The 23,301-nt window shown below is 41.3% G+C and overlaps 1 protein-coding gene across 1 annotated transcript in view; it reads left to right on the top strand.

Annotated features, from left to right (window-relative positions):
* Positions 1-23,301, top strand: part of PTH2R (parathyroid hormone 2 receptor) — a 359,186-nt gene that overhangs the window by 181,804 nt on the left and 154,081 nt on the right. The window contains exon 8 of the mRNA XM_040358482.1: positions 17,740-17,800. Within this exon, the coding sequence (XP_040214416.1) occupies positions 17,740-17,800 (61 nt within the window). The remainder of the gene's footprint in view (positions 1-17,739; positions 17,801-23,301) is intronic.

Genomic DNA, 23,301 nt, shown 5'->3' with positions numbered 1-23,301 from the left:
ATATCAAGCCATGGTATAAAGAACCAATTAAAAATAAATAAAAATAAAAATAAAAAGCTGATACAGCACTGAAATATGAAGGCATGGCATAAAGAAAAATCATAGCCAAATCCTAAATTTTTATATTTTTTACTGCAACCATAAATTTGTGAACACAAGCAAAGAAAACAAGCAAATTCAATGAGCAAAAATTATCTTTTTATTTGGACATATTTTAACATATTTTAAAAAATACATCAGAACCATTCCACAATGAACACCGTTTTGAAAAGGAAATAACTTACTGCATAAATTTAAGCCTCCAGCATTTGTTTTGGCTCCCTTGCTAATATGCTACTAATTAAACTACCATCTAAGAATCAATTATAGAACCCTCTAAATCTTAAGAGGTGTGAATAGATTGCCAACCTTAAAGGGCATAGCTAATCTTTAGCAAAAATGTAATAAATGCACTAACTTTATTAAAAGTCTGCATGTATTAAAAATGTGTATTGAAGCCTTCTGAACATTGCAACTGCAATCAGCACAGCATAAGGAAGGTGAAAAAAGGCTGTCAATTGCAGCAGACATATCAAAGACACCCCTACTTTTCAGGTGACAGTTAGTTCTCTTGCCATAAACCACCATCTGGGGAAGCAGTTTAGGATAGAAAAGAAGGTCATGCATATTAGTAACACCGCTGTTTAATCTGGCTATGCTGCATATTTTAGGGAAAGAAGAAATGCCCTTGCAACATTGATAAAACAGATTATGAAGGTACCTCTATGTTTACATGTTTAGCAAAAGAAAAGATTTACTTTAAACCATATATTTACAGTTTTTTTTAGTTTTAGAAAGAGTAGGGTAGGGTTAGAACTCCTATGAATTTTTATCGTTGTCAGTGGGCCAGATTCAGAAAGATCAGCGGATCTTTCTGCTGGCGTAACATAACTCATTTACGTTACGCCGCAAGTTTTTCAGGCAAGTGCTGTACTCACAAAGCACTTGCCTAAAGTTGCGGCGGCGTAGCGTAAATCCACCCGGCGGAATTCAAATTCGGCGGGTAGGGGGTGTGTATCATTTAAATGATGCGCGTCCCCACGCAGAAAAAACTGTGCATGCACCGGCCGCGACTGAATCCCAGTGTGCATGCTCCAAAAGACGTCGGCAACTCGTCATGCTTTCGTCGTGAACGTAAATTACGTCCAGCCGTATTCGTGAACGACTTACGCAAACAACGTAAAAATTTCAAAACTCGGCGCGGGAACGACATCCATACTTAACATTAGCTACCCCTCATATAGCAGGGGTAACTATACGCTGGAAAAAGTCGAACGCAAACAACGTAAAAAAAAAGCCCTGGGCGGTCGTTCATTTCTGAATCGACGTAAATCCGCATTTGCATATTCCTTGCGTAATAATACGGAAGCGCCACCTAGCGGCCGGCCTGGAATTGCAGCCTAAGATCTGACGGTGTAAGTCACTTACACCTGTCGGATCTTAGGGATATCTATGCGTAACCTGATTCTATGAATCAGGCGCATAGATACAACGGCCGGCCTCAGAGATATGACGGTGTATCAGGAGATACGCCGGTGTATCAGGAGATACGCCGGCGTATCTCTTTTCTGAATCCGGCCCCGTGTCTCCACTTGGTAGATTCACCTTCTCTTCTTATCCCGGTGAACATTGCCACCAGAAACAAGAGATAAGTTTAAATCTTTCAGTGGATTCCACTGGATTGGGTGAAACCTCTTACAGAGAGGCATTCCTGTTGCTTTGTAGAAACGTCTTCTCAAATCCTTTTGTGTCTTTAGGGCACGATGTAAAAAGAAATCTGCTTAAAGGAGTTGTAAAGGAAAAAGTTTTTTCACCTTAATGCATTAAGGTGAAAAGACTTCAGTGTATACTGCCCCCGTTCCCCCGTTATACTTACCTGACCGCTAGAAAGTCTTGCGTTGGGTCCCGAGATCCTCTTCGCCGCTCAGTCTGGCCGCTGATTGGCTAGAGCGGATGGATTGAAAGCAGCGTAGCCATTGTATCACAGGAGTGCACCCGCAAGGACTACACACAATACGAGCTCTGTCAGTACTTAGCCTCCCATGTTAGTATTCAACCCAGGGCTCAAGTCCTGTGGGAACGCGTGGGAACGGAGTTCCTGCACTTTTTTCACAGCAGGAACACAGTTCCCTTTGCAGGACTAGAGCAGCAGAGAGCAGCTGAACTGCCCGAGCCAATCCTTCACTAAGCGGCGATGCCCAGCTCGAGTTACTGTCAGGGGCAGGCGAACCTTAGTAATCCTTTATGTTACTGGCCGCTTCCTGTATATGGATTCCACGGGGTAATGTGCGGGTATTCTGTCACTTCCTCGATGCAGCAATATCTCCTGGGAGCTTTTGTCATTGTTCCCAGGAGACATTGCAGAGGTCTGCCGCGAGTTATCACGGGATTTGAGTGGAGTGGATCTTGGGTGGGAGTTCCCACACTTTTTCCCCCAGGACTTGACCCCTGATTCAACCTCTCTTGTCAGTACACATCCTCTCATGACAATATTCATTCTTCCTAGTTTGTACTCATTCTCCTATGTTAGTAGTTATCCTTGATTGTCAATCATCTTCCTCCCATGTAAATATTTATTCTTCTTTCTCTGTACTCTACTCATTCTACTTTTGTCAGTAGGCATCTTCCCTTTTGTTGTGTGGGTCAATGTTGTGGATGAAGTGGCCCATGGTGGAGGTGGGGTTATGGTATGGACAGGTGTATGCTATAGACAATGAACACAGATGCCTTTTATTAATGGCATTTTGAATGCACAAAGATACTGCGACGAGATCCTGAGGCCTATTGTTGTGCCATTCATCCACGACCATCACCTCATGTTCCAATACCTGGAAGCTGAAAACATCCCAGTTCTTGCATGGCCAACATACTCATTGGACATGTCACCCATTAAGAATGTTTGGGATGCTCTGGGTCAGCGTATACAACAGCGTGTTCCAGTTCCTGCCAATATCCAGCAACTTCACACAGCCATTGAAGAGGAATAGACCAACATTCCACAGGCCACAATCAACAACCTGATAAACTCTATGCAAAGTAGATGTGCTGCACTGCGTGAGGAAAATGGTTGTCACACCAGGTACTGACTGTTTTTAGAGTGGTCTTTTATTGTGGCCAGCCTAAAGCACACCTGTGCAATAATCATGCTGTCTAATCAGCATATTTATATTCCACACCTGTGAGGTGGATTGATTATCTCAGCAAAGGAGAAGTGCTCACTAACACAGTTTTAGACAGATTTGTGAACAATATTTGAGAGAAATAGGCCTTTTGTGTATATAGAAAAAGTCATAGAACTTTGCATTCAGCTCATGATAAATAGGTGCAAACACAAAAGTGTTGCATTTATAATTTTGCTCAGTATATATATATATATATATATATATATATAGAGGCCTTAGAGAATTAAATAGCGGTTGCTGCAGTTTTTTATGTCACACAGTTTTTGTGCAGCGATATTTCAAACGCATTTCAAACGCATTTCTCTGGGAAAAATACACTTTAATGAGTTAAAAAAAATAATAATATGTATCTGAATTTGTTTGTAGAATATAAAAGAGGATGTTACGCTGAGTAAATAAATACCCAACATGTCATGCTTGTACACAATTGTACACACTCATGGAATAGTGCCAAACTAGGGTACTCAAAAATCTCCATAGGTGACGCTTTAAAAATTTCTACAAGTTACTAGTTTAGAGTTACAAAAGAGATCTAGTACAAGAATTATTGCTTTCACTCTGACGTTAGCGACTATACCTCACATGTGTGGTTTGAACACCATTTACATATGTGGGTGTGACGTGGCGCTTAATATTTTTTTTATATTACTTATTTTATTTAAAAAAAATATCTTTTTACACTGTCCCTTTAATTTATTTATTTTTGATAATTTTTTTGCTATCACAAGAAATGTAAACATGCCTTGCGTTAGCAAAACAGCATGACAGGTGAGAGATCTGAGGTCTTTTAATCTGGAGAAGTGTTATTTGATACTGTTACAGCATATATGCTTTTTTTATACATTAGCTGTGTATGGACTTACTTAAAATAATAAGAAAAAAATTATCGGAAAGTCATTTAGGAAGAAAGTAATTAAAGACCAATTTGGACCATTTCAAAAAGACGATCAGCACTTCCTTATATACCTTGCTGTGTGATTAGTGATCAGACTATACTACAGGAGTGAGATGACATTTATCTTTGTCAAAAGTTCGGTTGGGAGTTGTTGGGAGTTCGGTTCGCACCAGAACTCCCAAACAGAGAAAAAGTTCTGACCCGAACAGCAAACCCTACTAAAGTTTATAGGACCCAAACTTGAAAAATAAAAATAAAAAAAGTCCCAATTTTGAAAGCTTATACAATACCATTGCCGGCAATAGAACATTTTTTTAAAAATGACGTTCCCCCCCAGTTCACACCAAAAAAGTGTCAAAAAGTAATAAAAACACAGAAACAGTTTTTGAGAATTCCTTTATTAAAAAATAAAAAAAATGGATGTAAACTCATCATCAATCACGAAGCCCGCTGCACCACCAGAGCCGAAAAAGAAAAATCGATCGGCCGTGAAGTAAGGCAAAACGCCGAATGACTGCCTTGCCATTGCTGTCCCAAACTTATAGTGAATGGTGAATAATTTGGTTGATAATATGTTTGCAAACACCTGGGGGGTTCCATAAAGCTGTATCAACTTAAATGGGATCAAACTCTAGGGATTCCAAGGAAACCCAGAGTGGAGGTCCCAGCTCTGATTAAAGGCAGTCAAGTGAGCAATTTGTACTGCAATGTAGCAATTATCTACACGTGGTACTGAGAGTCATCTCCTCTGTCTGGGTTGAAATTAAATTCAATGCCTAATTTGAGGTCTTGTTTTGTCCCATATGAAAAAGAGAAGCGGCTTCTGAAGAATAAGAAGGGAGAACATTTTAATGAGAAGGCAGCAATTGATAGCAGATTTGTTAGTATAGTCATTTTAGCAACTGCTTTGTGACCCAACAACAGAATTTGGTGTTTTTTCTGTGATTCCATAAGTTGCACAAATTGTTGTATGGGGAGGGGGGGCATGGCTGTAGCTACACTGCCTGAGGCCACATTAATCTACATACTAATGCACTGGGTTGGTGAGCGTTGCCCTTTCTTCTCTTTGATATTGGCATAGAATAGTTCACTTTAGACATGGTATCATAAGATGGTGTGATATAAATTCCTATGGTAGTTGACTTTGCTCAAAGCGAAAAGGAAATGTGGTTTGTAACAGTTCCTCTGAGGGCAAGGATATTCTATATACGTTTTTATTTTGTTTCCATCATGTCTCATCGGAATTTAGTCTGATAGAACTACTGTGTCAAGGACGAATCACTGTGCAAAAGTTGTGCCAAGTTACTTTGTATATTATATCTATCAAAGAAAAAAAAGGTTGCTAATGTTGTGTTGATATCAAATAAAGCATTTTTTCATGCTATAGTCTCAGATACTGCCACTCCCTATCTGTCCTACATATGTTAGTTAAAAACAAATCAGAGAATGAAGATTTTTGGTCGTTATCCAAAGCTATTGTACTCTTATTCATTATTAGAGACCAGGAATCTCTCAATTCTTTTCAAAGCTGTAGATAATAAGACTGTGTAGCCTTGACCATGATTGAGTCATTGTTTGCTGGGAATGATATACAAGAGGTTTATATTTTTTAACCCTATCACTGACCATTTTTTTTCCATTTTATGCACACAGAAAACTACACATTTTTTACATGAAAATGTGCTTCAAAGCAATACATTTTAACTAAAAGCACAGACCCTATAGATGGAGGTAATTTTCTGTCATACAAAATTCAATATATTATTATAGTATTTGCTTATTAAATCTATATTATTTAGTAAAAGTATGCACAATTTAATTTTAGTGCACACAAACACATAATAATGCCTGTGAAATGATGAAGACTATGGTACCCAAAGGTTGATACATGAAAAGCCTTTACAGGTCATCAGTCCAGCACTAACAGTAAATGATTACCCTGTAATTTTTACTCTCACTCTGGCATGCATGACAATACCAAATAAGTGTGGTGTAGTCAAAGCTATACTATGCATGTACACCCAAGACATGTGTTTGAACTAACATGTGCATGAACAGTACATGGGGGCACAGTCTTTCACATTTTTTTTATAAACTTCATAATTTATTATGAATGTATTATTAACGTTTTATGATTTATTTTATTAAACTTAAAAATATACCTAAATGAATCTTAGTGCACATATACGCATAAAATAATACCCAATTTTTTGGTAAAATATAAATGTAGCACCCTGGAGTTTAGGCAGGGATGCTTCTTACAATTGTACTTGCCAGGAGTAGTTATCCTGGTTTATAGTTAGAGATCCATTGATTTCTCCCCAAGTTTGGCCTTGTTACACTTTTCTCTTCTACCACTAGGTGGTGGTACTAGATATGAGAAAGGAAACCCAAGGCCATGTTATGGGTATATGGGGTATTTCAGCCAATGGGCAGGGGTTTTCTGGGATCCCTTGGCCTGCTGGGAGAGCCTATATATTAGGGTGATCTAGGTTCTGTGCCACCTGGACGGCTGTCTGGGTGGACATGTGTCATGTTGCCCTGGGCTGCTAGGCCAGAGATTGGGCCTATTCTTGGGGCGTCTGGTTGCTAGTCTGTCTGAGGGCCCACCCAGATGCAAAAGAGTGGCTTGCAATCCAACCAGAAGTGCCGGTTGGAGAACCTGTCAGTGGTCGGAGGTAGAGGGGAAGTTGTCATCACTAACCACCTTATTACCAGGGACCACAGTGAATAACAAGCAAGTACCGGAGTGGTATTCTCAACAAATGGGCGCAGTGAATAATCTGGATACTTCAGACGGTGATCAGAAGTCAGGGACCCAGCCAGCGGAGGTGACGCTTGCAGAGCAGCCTTGTGTGTTAAGCAAGGGACCAAGCAGGCCAGTGGGGTGAAGCTTGAGAATTATCGGGAGTGGCAAGCTAGGGACCCAGCAGAGAGGCAGGGGTGACGCTTGAGGAAGATACCACCCTGAAGATTGGAGGAGCTCAAGGGATTCAGTGGCAGTGAATCAGTGGGTCTAGTGAGAGACCGGGAGCTAAGTGTACTGAAGAACTGTAAAGAGAAGTTGAAGTGAAGGTGAAAGAACTTTTACGCTATGTGTTAGGAACAGGAGACAGCACTCCTGTACGTGCAGATATGGCTTCTTAATGAAGGCCTTTCCCTGCATGGCTGTTCTCCTATTGAAGTCTCAGAGTCTGCTAATTGAACTTGCAGCTTCTCAAGGGTGCCCTGGCCCTTACCCACTATGCCTCACAAACCACTACATACAGAACTGCTAATGGTACCATTTTCTTTACTATTGTATATAGTCCCTTATCCTCCCCTCCAGGAGCTTGCTTACTATTAATGTTAGACTAACTGGTCTGTAATTCCCAGGGATTTATTTTGGCCTTTTTTTAAACATTGGTGCTACATTGGCTTTTCTCCAATCAGCTGGTACCATTCCCGTTAGTAGACTGTCAGTATAAATTAGGAACAATGGTCTGGCAATTACTTGACTGAGTTCCCTAAGGACTCTCGGGTGCAAGCCATCTGACTTATTCATTATTATTCATTATTACGTTTTCCAAGTCTGTCTCTAATTCTGTCCTATGTTAGCCATTAGGGTGCCTGTGATGTGTCAAGAGAATAAACACTGCAGTTTTGGTTACTGAAGCCCCCCGATTCCTTTGTGAGGAGAAGAATAAATACCTTTGCCATCTCCCCATCTTTTGTAATCAGATTTCCTTTGTCATTCTTTATGGGGCCAATATGGTCTGTCCTCCCTTTTGTACTGCTTATATACTTAAATAATCCGTTTTTTTTTTTGCTCTCCTCTGCATGTGTATTTTGTGTTCTATCTTAATTGCACCCTTACATTTCTTGTTTTCTGTAAAGTCTGAATGCTGATGATGATTTCTTAGCCTTGTATTTTTTGTAGAAGACCTTATCCTTTGCTTTTACTGTATATGCATTTTTACATTGAAGTTAAAGGATTACTAAAGGAATTTTTTTTAGCTAAATAGCTTCCTTTACCTTACTGCAGTCCTGGTTTCATGTCCTCATTGTTCGTTTTTTGCTTTGAAGTTGCTGTAATTCTGATGTGATCTCCACACTTCCTGCTTGTCTGGCTCCTTATGAAAAATCTCATGGCAGCTTTTCACTGTGGTCCAAGCTGTGTGTCTAAAACTCCTCAGAACCAATCAGATTAATTTTAAAAACAAAACACTGCCCTGGATTGGTTTGTTTTTGTTCTGTGGGTCTCTTTACTTCACAGAAACATGAAACCAGTTTAAAAACGAAAGTGAAACTGCAGGTACATTATATGATTTAATTTAATCTATTTTTAATCATTTTTAAGGAATCAGTTAACTTTTATGTCTCTATACCCTGTAAACAGTAATTTCAGCAAAAAAAATGTTTTCCTTTAGTGACCCTTTAAGTCATCCAGGATTTTTGTTTGCTCTTTTAAATTTATTTCCCAATGGGATGCACTGGTTCATGCCCATATTTAATATGCTCTTAAAACAAAACCATCTCTCCTCCATGATCTTTGTTCCTAAGATTCTATCCCAATTTAAATCTTCTAGCAAGGTTTGTTGTTTAAGGAAGTTGGCTCTTTTGAAATTGTGTCTTTGTATTCCCCTTATGTTTACTATTTGTGTGATTTATACTGAATCTAATTGACCTGTGATTGATGTTTCCTAAATTGCCCCCTATTTCCTCATCTGTGATCAGGTCTGTATTGTTGATAATTGGTAGGTCTAGTAACTCTTTGTTTCTAGTTGGTGCGTCTACCATCTGACCCATGAAATTGTCCTGCTAGACATTTAGGAACTGGCGAGCCTTAGACAAATGCACGGTTCCTTCTGCCCAGTCTGTCTGGATAATTAAAATCCCCCATGATGATGACACTTCCCATCCTTCCTTATGTATTAGCTTTGTAAATTGAGCTGTATGTGTGCCCACATATTTTTTCAGGGTGCTCAGTTTGACTCTGTGAGTAGGGTGCCTGGACCAACATAAGGGCTCATTTACTAAAATTGGAACGTGCAAAGTCAGGTGCAGCTCTGTATAGAAACCAATCAGCTTCCAGCTTAATTGAACAAGCTGAAGTTAGAAGCTAAATGGCTACGATGCTCAGCTGCACCAGATTTTGCACTCTCCAGCTTTAGTAAATAAACCCCATAATGGCATCTATCAGAACCTGTGACATCAATGCCTCGTGGCAAATATGGTTTTGATGATAGGGCTAAAATGGTGGGTTAGATATTTACTTGAAATAGAAAAACTAGTTAATATATTGATATGCTAAATTATTTAAACTTTTATTTATCTAGTTATACTTATATTTCCTTTAGTGGCGATCACTTTCTATCCAAATGACATTGGTCACAAGGACCAATAAAGGGAGGCACAAATCTTCTCTGTGAGGGCCCCGTCAACATAAAAACCTTTACTCTTGTTCTACTTATTGCTCACATAACCCAAAACATAAAATGCTAAACTTTGGCTTTAGATACAGTGTAACCATTATTTTATTTCTAGAAATATTATGTACATGGAACTTAAAAGTCACCTTATAGGTAAAATGCAAACAATCCTATAAACATTTCATTAAAAAAACTAGAAAGAAGCTATACAAACAACTGCACTTACCTACAGTGTAATAAACTCTACTTTAATGAAATATACAGTAGTATCACTGTGCATTCTGTGGATTGTTATAGTATGTCTGTTACAGTGATAAATATCCAAACAAGTGGATGTTGCCCGACCATTGCTTTCTGGTGGCCAGGTCAAGAACTGAGTTTGTGCATAATTTTCAAACACCAACTCTCTACTTAGAAATTGGAGGTTTGTTTCATGCTTGTACCTTTCTATAGGTTAGTATATTTGCATCCAGCAGTGAAGCACGTGGAGTAGGGTGAGGGATCATACTGCTGGCATCCTAGAAGCCTTGGGGGAATTAAGGAAGCGTGAAAGAATGACAGATAATTCAAAAATGGCCGATGCCATCAACAAACTGTCTCGATAATGGCAAGTTATGTAAATCTGAACTTAAAGGGGTTGTAAAGGTAAAAAAAAAAATCCTAAATAGCTTCCTTTACCTTAGTGCAGTCCTCCTTCACTTACCTCATCCTTCGATTTTGCTTTTTAATGTCCTTATTTCTTCTGAAAATCCACACTTCCTGTTCTTCTGTCTGTAACTATACACAGTGATGTGAAACTTTCTCCCTGGTGTGGAGAAAGCCTCTTGAGGGGGTGAGCAGGAGTGTTAGGACGCCCACTAACACACAGCTCCTTTCTCTATCTGCAAAGTAGAGAGTGTCCTGACTTGCCTGCTCGCCCCCTCCTCCCTCAAGAGGCTTTCTCCACACCTGGGAGAAAGACTTGCATTACTGTGTGTAGTTACAGGCACAAGAACAGGAAGTGAGGATTTCTCAGAAGAAATAAGGACATTTAACCTCCATGATTATGTCTGTAATTTTGTACCAAAAGCGGTACAATTTTTTTGCATGGAAATTTGGCGTTTTATACTGTAGGCCTGCAATTCTTAGGAATAACTCACTTAAATCTGTCCAAACAAGAGTCTAGTAGACATCTCGGGTATGATAAAATTTGAAAAACAAAATCATAAATTATAATATAATAAATAACTATAAATAATTATAACAAATAATAATGTAATTATAATAAAAAATATTCAATAATGTTTTTAAATTAAAAACACAGAAATTTGCTCAGTTGCAGAATTGTCGCTGTCATTATTTTTATTGTTTGATGACAAATTTCCCCACAAATCGCTATCGCTCAATTCTGCAAGTGATTCTAATTTATTATTGCTGTTTTCTAGCTGGTCTAAAAGCATTTTTGATGTAAAGGGACAGTTTTTGGTTGCTATGGACAATCTACAGTTTGCAGGCAGGAAGAACAGTTTTTATTATATAAAAGTACATGTAGGACACTGGGCAGACCACTAGGGACAAAAGGGGTGTGCATTTTTTTCATACAGTACTGTAATCTGTAGGATTACAGTATACTGTATGTGTATTGTGTTTTTTACTTTTTGAATTTTGCGCGGAACTCCGTCCCTGTGCGTCGTAACGTCGCAGGGAATGGAGCTCGGCGGCACTGTGAATTGAGCAAGGAGACACATCAGAGGAGCCCGCACATACAGCGGGGACACATCGCAGGATCCAGGGACGTAACTTCCCCCTGTATCCTGCAATGCGATCTCGAGTCTGGCTCGGGCATACCGCTTTTGGTATTATAAATTCACCCCGAGCCTGACTCTGGATTACCCCTAAGGAGGTTAAAAGCAAAATCGAAGGATGAGGTAAGTGAAGAAGAACTGCACTAAGGTAAAGGAAGCAATTTAGGGGAAAAAAATTACCTTTACAACCCCTTTAATGCACAATGGTTTTTATTGTTGTTTTTTTTTTGTTCCTTTTTTTATAGCAGAAAAAAAAATCTTCAATAGTTTTTTCAATAATAGTTGTCTGAAACCCCCTTGATCAACTTCCGAAATTTACACTGGGAGCTGCACTTCCAGCTCCAAGCCCCATTGGAAGAGTGTCTTTTACAGATAACAGTTTTGTGCCTCTACTTCCCTTCCTTTTCACAGGGCTGTGCTGGGTGAATGGCAAAGTAGAGAGAGGGGCTGGGGGGGCACAATAACTGAACTGTAATATATATTGATGTACATTCTGATGGTGTGTGTATATAACAGCATGTATTAGAAACAGCCAGACAAAACACAAAAGAAGAGAGCGCAAAGCCGCCCTAGTGTACCTCGGCTTTAATATGGTAAAGTTAAAAACACTACAATGGTCAAACTCACATTGTGTGAAGATAAATACAGCATAAGGATTCCACTGGTGCCGCACTCCTATAACCACCTCAAGATCGTGACAGGGGAGCCATGGACATTCAACCTAGCTGCCCGGATCCTGGCAGCACAACCAAGGCTATCCACCACCATACTGGATGTGCAGATCTTAATGCGCATGCGCCCTGTCCAGCCAGCGCTGCTCTCCGAGGAAAAACAAAAAAACACACATGAGAAGAATACAGGGAAGAGAGGTGACCAGAAGAAGGAAGCCATGCCTCCAAAACGCATTGTCATGGCAACTGTGTGACGTCTTCAGTCTCCCCCCCCCCCTTTATTCTGCATGTGTGGGTTTGTGTGTCCTCGGAGAGAAGCTCAGTTCCCCTGTTGGGATCTTGAGGTGGTTTTAGGAGTGCAGCCACAGTTTAATCCTTATGCTGTATCTATCTTCCCACAATGTGAGTTTGACCATTGTAATGTTTTTAACTTTACCATATTAAAACCGAGTTACACTAGGGCAGCTTTGCGCTCTCTTCTTTTGTGTTTTGTCTGGATGTGTTCCTGCCACCCAGAGGATCCATAGAGAGCAGCAGCACCCTTTGACTTGTCTAATTATGACCAATAGCCAGCTGGAGGGCTATACTAAACTGTTGATCAGCGCACCTGCTATTTTTTTTTTGTGAATACAAGCAGCCAGACCGACTTGTGGAATGACTTAGCTTGTGAGACCCCTTCCAATGCGTTTCTCTGTAACAAGCATCATCTGGGTGTGACGCTTGTTGTTTTATTCCTTGGAGATTGTAAGTGTAATTGTAAGGCCTTGTACACACGGTCGGACCAAACCGATGAGACTGGTCCGTCGGTTCGTTTTCAGCGGTTCACCTATGATAGTGTACACACTATCAGTCCAAAATCCGAGCGGGTCAGAACGCGGTGACGTAAAACACACGACGTGCTGAATAAAACGAAGTTCAATGCTTCCAAGCATGCGTCGACTTGATTCTGAGCATGCGTGGGTTTTAAACCGATGCTTTTCTGTACTAACCATCGGTTTGGTCCGATCGCCCAGTGGTCCAGCGGTTCGGTTTTGAAGCATGTTTAGAAATTTTGGACCGAAGGAAACCAGACTGCTAGCCTATACACGGTCGGTTTGGTCCGATGAAACTGAACTTCGGTTCATTCTCAGTGGACCAAACCGACCGTGTGTACGAGGCCTAATGCTCTATTAAAATCTATTGGTGAAATACTACACTTTGCAAGTCTCGCTCTGTACTTTAATCTCCTCCATGGAGTCTATTTCAGCTTAAGAGTTCAGAGAGCTTTTGTTTTCTGGATCGTGTTATATATGGCTGCTATGCAGCAAGGTGTTCAGTCATCTCGTTGTGGGATCACAGCAGCTGGTAAGGAGCTTATTTGACCATTCGTGGTGATTCCTTTCAGGATCACCTTTCATGGTGGTGCACATTATGATCATTTTTTTCACGGCAAGAGAGAAGAAATGCTGATGTTTTGGAACTGAGCACTATATGCACTTTATGATATATTTGCACTATAATTATTGCACAATTTTGCACATTGTATATGGACTTGATTTATATGGATCTGTTAATATAAAATAGGTTCATTATAAGTTTAAGGCACTTTACTGTGTTTCCTATGAGATGTAATAATTTGTATAAGGACAACACACTTTGGAATATTGTTTTATTGTAGTTTGCAGCACATCCTGACCAGATTGGTGATTTAGATGCAGCAGTCCTTTTTAATATTTTTTTGACACTAATGCCACGTACACACGATCAGGCTTTTGCCTGGCCAAATCGGAAAAAAATAGAACATGTTCGTTTATTCACTATTACTAATGGTAATTTAAATATTTTTTTTAGCAAGCTCATATATTGTTTTTGTTTAAAATGTAAGTAATATGTAAGTTTGTATTTTTGCCTAATTTGAAAAAAGAAACCAAAGGGGATTAAACTATTAACCTCCCTGGCGGTATTCCCAAGTCTGGCTCGGGGTAAGATTTCAGTACCATTAGCGGTATCCCGAGCCGGACTCGGGATTGCTGCGCAATATCCAGGCAGAGTTACTTACCTTGTCCCCTGGATCCTGTGATGTCTCCACGCTGTGTGAGCGAGCTGTCTCCTCGCTCGATTCACACAGTGCCCGAGTGCCACTGAGCTCCGTTCCCTGCGGCGTTACAACGCACAGGGGCGGAGATCGGCACCAAATTCAAAAAAGTTAAAACACAGTACACATACAGTATACTGTAATCTTACAGATTACAGTACTGTATAAAATAATTACACCCCTTTGTCTCTAGTGGTCTGTCCAGTGACATGCATGCACTTTTATATTATAAATATATTTTTTTCTGCCTGGAAACTAGATTTTCCATAGCAACCAAAAAGTGTCCCTTTATGCCAAAATTGGTTTTAGACCAGCTAGAAAACAGCGATAATAAATTAGAATCACTTGCAGAATAGAGTGATAGTGATTTGTGGGGAAATTCGTCATCAATTTGACAGCGACAATTGTTCAACTGAGCAAATTTCTGTGTTTTTGATTTGATTACATTATTGAATAATATGTATTATTATTATTATTATATTATTATTTGTTATACCGTATTTTCCGGCGTATAAGACGACTCGGCGTATAAGACGACCCCCTAATTTTCCAGGAAAAATTTTGGTTTTGGGATATACTCACTGTATAAGACTACCCCCTTTTTTTCCAAGCCCCACTGTGCCATTACATGCCCCCACTGTGCCATTACATGCCCCCACTGTGCCATTACATGCCCCCACTGTGCCATTACATGCCCCCACAGTGCCATCACATTACATGCCCCACAGTGCCATCACATTACATGCCCCCACAGTGCCATCACATTACTTTCCCCCACAGTGCCATCACATTGCATGCCCCCACAGTGCCATCACATTGCATGCCATAACATTACATGTCCCCACTTTCCCCCCCACTGTGCCATCACTCACGTTTTGCAGGCCGGGTACGGTCTCCGTCTGCTGCGAGCGTCCATGATTTCAAAGCCGCGCGCCGTCTTCTCAGCGTGTCCTGTGATTGGCAGAACACAAATTTTCCCAGTAGCGCCTCTGTTCTATGTTCCGCCAATCACGGATGCCTTCTCATCTCGTCCGAGGATGAGAAGGCATCCGTGATAGGCGGAAAACAGAACAGAGGCGCTGCTGGGAAGATTTCTGTTCCGCCTATCACAGGACAGCGAGGACGCGCTGAGAAGACGGCGCGCAGCTTTGAAATTATGACGATCGCAGCTGCACGGAGACCGTACCCGGCGTATAAGACGACCCCCGACTTTGGATGCATTTTTTTGCATCCAAAAAGTCGTCTTATACGCCGGAAAATACGGTAATTATTTATAGTTATTATATTATAATTTATGATTTTGTGTTTCAAACTTATCATACCTGGGATGTCTACTAGACTCTTGTTTGGACAGATTTAAGCTTGTTATTCCTAAGAATTGCAGGCCTACAATATAAAACGCCAAATTTCCATGCAAAACAATTGTACCGCTTTCAGCATCAAAAATCTGACATAATCATACCGCCAGGGAGGTTAAGGGACTTGGGTCAAGACTGGTGCATCAATACTCACAAGATATATAAGTAAAATTTAAACATTTGATTCATTCATATTCTAAAATCCATATACAGTACACCAATTATTACCAAAAACACTTAAAAAAAACCTTGAAAAACCCAATTTAAATATAAACAGGATCCTGTAGCTTAAATATGTCATTGTAAAAATTGTATCTGTTTGACACAGTAAACAATGATCTGAAATGAGTTAATGCCAAATGTGAATCTTATAAATATTCAAGTATTTGCAATCTGTATTACAGAAGTATCATCATACACAATGGCCACTATAGAAAGCTTGTACATACAGGTTACCAATCACCTTCCCATTGCCCTCAATATAGTCTTCCTTGGATCGCTGAATACCAAGGTGTAAAATTGCTAAAATGTAATCCACCGGTGTTGATCAAATAAATAAAAAGCTGTATATTTGTAGATGAAGTGCAATCCAGAATAACCATAATACTAGGGCTCTACATGATATATCATGCATCCAGTGAACAAAAAGCATGACATAGCATCAGTCTCCTCAAATCAATATTTCTTACATAGGTATTCAAAATGGCATGTAAAGGACTGGTTTCTATATGCAGTAAATTAACACAAAATACCCACTCTTTAGATGCATGCAGTCCTTTTGAGAAAAGCAAGCTGCATGAAATGCATACCATGCAGCAGAGCTGCACGATTAATCGTTAAAGAATCAGATAGCGGTTCTACCCCCCCTCGCTATCTTAATACAGCATTTTCCAGACTCGGTGCAGAGTTCTTAGCTAACAGCTGTCAAAAATAAAAAGAGGCAGCCTGCCAAGTCTATAACAACATCACTTAGATGGTGATAAAGAGAAACATTGTAACACTTAGTCTTTTTAGATCACAGGAATGAATGTCGGTCTGTAAATGAGGGAAGTTTAACCACTTAAAGACTAAACCTTTTTCTGACATTTGTTGCTTACAAGTTAAAATCGGTAATTTTTGCTAGAAAATTACTTTGAAACCACAAAAACATTATATATATATTCTTTTAGCAGAGACCCTAGAGAATAAAATGGCGGTTGTTTCAATTCCATACAGTGCCAAACGCGTACCTGTACATCATTTCGATATCTGGGTCTGGGGTGCGCATGTGCGCAGCCGACGAACTGCTCCCGCTGTGATTCGACACAACGGGAGCCAATCAACAGGTTGGCTCATTCCCGAGAGAGGCAGAACGGCGGTCTGCTAATGTAAACAAGGCAGATCGCCATTCTGTCAGAGGGGAAGATGGAGATCTTGTGTTTCTGCTTAGCAAGAACATGGATCTCTGTCTTCCCCCAGTCAAAGCACCCCCACACAGTTAGAATGCACTCCCAGGGAAGATATGCCCCTGATGTTAACCCCTCATTGCCAGTGTCATTAGTACAGTGACAGTGCATTTATTTTAGCACTGATCCTCTATTAGTGTCACTGGTCCCCAAAAAGTGTCACTTAGTGTCAGATTTGTCCACCACAATGTTGCAGCACTGCTAAAAATTGCTGATCACTGTCATTACTAGTTAAAAAATGTAAAAAATTTAAATTTCATAAATGTATCCTATAGTTTGTAGACACTATAACTTTTGCGCAAACCAATATACGCTTTTTTATTTAGTGATTTTTACTGTTAGGGGGTGTGGCTACATGTGACACGTCACTTATGACTGTTCCCGATTACGGGGAACAGCCATCAGTGACAGTGTCACTAGGCAGAATAGGGAAATGCCTTGTTTACAAAGGCATCCCCCTGTTCTGCCTTTGCCGACTGAGATCGTGGGCCGCCCAGGAACCATGAGCACATTCACAAGGCACGCTGGGCGGCACATTTAAAGGGACATACAGGTACGCCAATATGCCTGTCCGTGCCATTGTGTCGACGTACATCTGCGTGCGGCGGTCGGCAAGTGGTTAATGAATTTATGGATAAAGGAAATCTGCATTTATACCTATACACTTTAAATGAAAGTCAACACTTGTCATTTACCTACCTATAATAAGCCTGTTAGATATAATAATGTATTGAAGATACTTTATGATGTAACCTTTTATTAAACTCATTTACTATATATACATATCTGAAAGCTACAATGGAAGTATAAAAACTGTCTAGTTGATGTTGAAAGGTAATTAATTATTTATAATATGAGTGCAATTATTTTGTCTCTTTAGGTTTTCCAGCTATATTTGTAATATTGTGGTCAGTAGTACGGGTGACGGTAGCAGATGCAAGGTAAGCTATTGTAGAAGCTATTAAAGATGTATTCTTTGTAAAAAAATAAATGGGTATGCCACCAATCAGCTGCCGGTCCCTTAACATTCTCCAGACCTTGGATTGGCTATGAACATAACATACTTGTTTTGGGTTTTGTGCAATGTTTTGACCTCACTATTGCTGGATTTTTAAGTGTATAGAGCAGGGGTGTCCAAACTTTTTTCAAAGAGGGCCAGATTTGATGAAGTGAACATACGTGAGGGCCGACTATTTTGTCTGACATTCTTTGGACCATTAAAATTTGGTCTAAGTATGTTCGTCGAGCACTAATACACGGCCCAACAAGAATTTGCCAACAAGGCTCTTGCCTTTGTGGCTGTGTTTGCTGAAGAGATGAGCTCAGGTGTGATATTTGGATATATGTATATCTTTTGTGGCCCCAACGAAAACCCCAAGCGCCGCTGAAGACTAAGGATGACCCTGGGCGTGTTATTTGGATATACCGTATTTATCGGCGTATAACACGCACCTTCACTTTAAGAGGGAAGTTTCAGGAAAAAACGTACATTTTAAATAAAGAACTGTGAAGCAAAATAAGTGTCAGTGCCCATCAATGCAGCCTCACCATTGCCATTAATGCAGCCTCACCATTGCCATTAATGCAGCCTCACCATTGCCATCAATGCAGCCTCACCATTGCCATCAATGCAGCCTCACCATTGCCATCAATGCAGCCTCATCAATGCAGCCTCACCATTGCCATCAATGCAGCCTTATTATTGCCATCAATGCAGCCTCACCATTGCCATCAGAGCAGCCTGATCGATGCCCACCTGCAGCCTTGGAGGGTACAGCGAGGGGGCGGGACGAGAGCCAACAGATTACATACATAAGAAACTTCTGTTTACTCGGTGGCCTCTTTAATACAAAGTCCCACCTCCTATGACAGACAGAACAGTCATCCAATGACAGCCCAGGAGATGGGACTTCCTATTACAGACACCGCAGAGTAAACAGGAGATTCTCCTTTATGTAATCTGACGGCACTTGTCCCGCCCCCTCCCTGTCCCCTCTGAGGGCCACAAAAGATATATATATATCCAAATTACAAGGGGGGCCACATTAAACCGTAACGTGGGCTGCAATTGTCCCGCGGGCCGGACTTTGGACATACCTGGTATAGAGGATTCCTAATTGGCCAGAGTACTGCTAAATATAAAGCTACGTGTCACATATTAAAGGGAGTCATGTGAGGTCTCTCCATGTCCTCAATGGGTCACTGAAAGTTTTAACAACCTTCATGTAAATATTTCTGGCCTATCCAGGGATCAGCGTTAGCAGAGATAAATCTTTAGCAGATTTTCCAGACAGTGTTTTTATAATACTGTTCCTTCAACCAAAATGCATAATTGAATGTCATCCTAGGTGTGTAATTTATATTATCCTAACCGTTGTCATCATCCCCAAAACATTTTTTATGAAAAAGAAAAAAAAAATGATTTTATGTTTTTTTTTGTGTTTGACTTCTCTCTGTTTTTGATATTTTCTTGTCATTTACAAGGCATTTGGGTTGATTTACTAAAGGCAAATAGACTGTGCACTCTATAAGTGCAGTTGCACCCCTTTTCCCCTAGAACTTAGTAAATGTTGTAAAGCTCTGCCGAGTTCAATCATCCAATCATGTGCAAGCAAATTAAAAAAAAATCCCTGCACCTGTTTGGTTTTTCTTTACAAAGTAAAGATTTAACTCATTGACATTTGCTAAAGAAAATTAGTGCAACTGAAAAGTGCACAGTCTATTTGCCTTCAGTAAATCAACCCCAATGAATATGAAAAACATGAATTGATGGCAGGTAAAGCAGTTCAGATCTTGTAGATGTAGCGGAATTTAAAGCATGGAAAGTACTTTAGAAACAATTCTGTGTCACAGATTATTACTAGGGGATGAGCTGCCATTTCGGACTGAATTTTGCTTGTCCAGAAATTCATCAAGTTGTCAAACTGAATTGATGTTGGGGCAGGTTGAACCTCCGACAACAGGGGGAAGTGATCCATTTAGCAGTTGTATTACTTCCGCTCCTAGCACTACCAGTACTACCACTCTCCATTACTAACACTACTACTACCCAGGCTTGTTGTTAACCTCTTCCCGCCAGTCATATGTGTAGCACTACCCCCGGAGGAGCTGCTGGTTTGTTTTGGGTCTATGCTCTGGCTATAAACCCCTAGAATTGGCTCAAACCCTCCCTTGGCACAACTGGTATTAATGAGGATTGTGGACACTGATAAATGTTGGGGAGCACAATATCTTACTGCACCACAATCAATTATTTAAACAAATGATTACCTTGAGTTGTATTGATCCGTAGGATGACAGATGGACTGCACACAAATTCAACTTAAAGCGGGAGTTCACCCAATTATATATTTTTTTATCTTTTCCCCTTAGATTCCTGCTCGTTTTGTCTAGGGGAATCGGCTAGTTGTTTTAAAATATGATCCGTACTTACCGTTTTCGAGATGCATCTTCTCCGTCGCTTCCGGGTATGGGTCTTTGGGAGCGGGCGTTCCTTCTTGATTGACAGTCTTCCGAGAGGCTTCCGACGGTCGCATCCATCGCGTCACTAGTAGCCGAAAGAAGCCGAATGTCGGTGCGGCTCTATACTGCGCCTGCGCACCGACGTTCGGCTTCTTTCGGAAAATCGTGACGCGATGGATGCGACCGTCGGAAGCCTCTCGGAAGACTGTCAATCAAAATAGGAGCGCCCAGTCCCGCAGCCCATACCCTGAAGCGGCGGAGAAGATGCATCTCGTAAACGGTAAGTACGGATCATATTTTAAAACAACTAGCCGATTCCCCTAGACAAAACGAGCATCCATCTAAGGCAGTGGTTCTCAACCTGGGGGTCGGGACCCCCTCGGGGGTCAAATGATGATTTGCCAGGGGTCACCAAATCCTGGGCTGTTCCTGAAGCCCGCACCACTCTCCCAGCCTATTTGTGGCTACCCAGCAGGGCTGTCTCTGATGCCTGTGGCCACCCAGCAGGGCTGTTCCTAAAACCCACTCAGCCTCTTTGCAGCCGCCCATTCAGTTCACGGCATGTCTGGGGGGAAGAGACTAGAGGTCAGCTGACTGCTGAGGATTGTGAGGTGGGAGGGGTTGGAGGAGACCCTATCTCCTGATTTCAGCATAGGTATCACTGCTACGAGACACCACAAAGTAGGAGACACACTGGGTAACACTACCTGTGATTATAGTTGCCATTAAAAGTCCCCACTACAGTTCTCAGATCAGCAGATGACCTGGATCAAGAGCACCTAAGTTGGCTAATCAGAACTCCCCCCAGCACTGCCACTGATCCCAACTCCCCGCCACCAAGGAGTAAGAGAAGGAATAAAAATAGAGAATACATGGAAGGGAGAGGAAAAAAAGGGGGGGGGGAGAAAAAGGGAGAGAAGGAATAAGAGAAAAAACAAGAAAGACGGCTAGAGAGAGGGATGGGGGGAAAAAAAGAAGAAATTGGGATGGCAAGAGATAAAAGGGAAAAGAGAACAAAGAGAGAGAGTGGTACATCCTAAAGTGTACCATTTGAGATTTTAATATTTTACGAGTGGAGGGGACTCAGGGAGCGTTAAATGTCTGTGGGTCAGGGGCGCAAATTACTTGTCTTGCCTTGGGTACTGACAACCCACGCTACGAAAATAATTTTACTGTTAGGGGCCCCTACAACTTTTTTATCAAGGGGTCACGGCACTAAGAGGTTGAGAACCACTGATCTAAGGGGAAAAAGGGTCATGTGCGGGTGAACCTCCGCTTTAACCAATGTAATTCTTTACTTGTTAGAAAAAAAACAGAAAAAGAAACAAAGGTAAAACAGTAATAAACTTCCTGCAGAGCCCTGCAAGAGTCAGAATCATTAGTAGCAGATAAATATAAACTAATTTGTAACGGCTATGCAGACCTGTATAAGCACCAGCAAGGGGGTTTCCTCAGTAAGGCATTCACACTGAAATACCCCCCCCCCCCCCCCCGCCAAGCCTCACCCAGCTCTCTCTCTCTACTGTATTACACAGTTTAATGGAACCATTTACTCAGTTAGAAAATATAAAGACAAATATCAACAGTCTGCAATAACTAAACGGGCAGTCCTTCGATGATATATCTAACTAATGTGGTTTGGTTGATCAGACCAAACCCCAGAACAAATTATCCCAAAAGTCTGTGCACTGATGCGTTGGCATGCGGTGGCGCGCAAGGGGTAATTTGTAATCCAATAAGGGAACAAACAAACTGGTAAAAGAGGCCCAAATAGTCAAACCACAACGGTCAGTGAGACCGATCCAACCTCCGGCAACACAGTCAGTAGATCTTGTCTTTGGGCAAGTGCCCGTCTCACCCAACCAGTTCAGGCCTTGTCCTTCTGGAACACTCCGTCCGGCCACAGTCTTTCAGCTTGACAGTCTCTGGTTCTCGAACAGGTCACTACTGTATGGGAACACCGTCCGATCACTCTGTCAGAGGTTCTGTCTCTCTCTCTCAAGATGGCGCTCCGCCCGGGCGTAGGTAGGCCTCAACTTCGGCCTAAGCTTCTGTGGAGACACACGCAAGTGTCCTCCTGGGTTGAAGAGGCGGTCCGGAGAGAGTCCGCCAAACACGCTCTCCTCCTTAAATTACCTTCCCCAGCAGGCTACGCAGGGAGAAAAGCACTCTGGGATTGTACAGTTGCACTCTGGATGTTGTAGTTTATAAATAAACCAGGGTAATGGAGTCCCTTCCTCCCTGTACCCGGTTTTCCATCATTCCTGGTTGCAACAATGCCAAGTAAATGGAAGGTGTCTATATCACAATTTGACCACCAGAGGGAGCCAAGATCCTTCTTGATCAGCAGATGGTAGTCTTTAGGTCACATAAAAGGTGATGGCCCCGCTACTTATGCATATATGTGGCCTCTCGGCGGGTGGGCTTTAATACTGAGAGCCCGCATATATGTGGCCCAAATGTAAGCATTTCTGTACTGAGATCATGTCCCCTTGCGCGCTCCCAGCACTTTTGCCAGCAGGTACTGGAAAGCTTCTAATGCCTACATGCAATCTGGAGCTTTCTTACCATGTGACCTCTGTGACAGCCAATCACATGCCTGTCTCTGCCTCCCAGCATTTAAAACCTCTTAAAGAGCCGGGACGGGGAGGGGTTAAGAAACTGGTGCTAATTTTTAATTAAAGGGCTAGGTTTCCCAGGTGACATCACTGACCAAATATGAACATTACTATAGAGGGCAGTCGGTGGGATTTTTTTCTTTCAGCGCATGCTTTTTATCATAGATGACATGGTTCTGGATTGCCTAGTGGCCTGACTGATGACATATTTACATTGTGGTCCGTTTTTTTACCCCTTGTAGACCACGTAATGTATATATGCAGCATCAAAATAAGTCCGCTTTTATGCCCAACCGCCCAACATAATAATTCATGACAGGTTGTGTGTGACTGAAATTTGTATTTCTTTATCGTACATCACG

This window comes from Rana temporaria, chromosome 6, assembly GCF_905171775.1.
Source record: "Rana temporaria chromosome 6, aRanTem1.1, whole genome shotgun sequence".
NCBI lineage: Eukaryota > Metazoa > Chordata > Amphibia > Anura > Ranidae > Rana > Rana temporaria.
The sequence above is the reverse complement of the archived record's forward strand: the minus strand, read 5'-3'. Positions and strand labels throughout refer to the sequence as shown.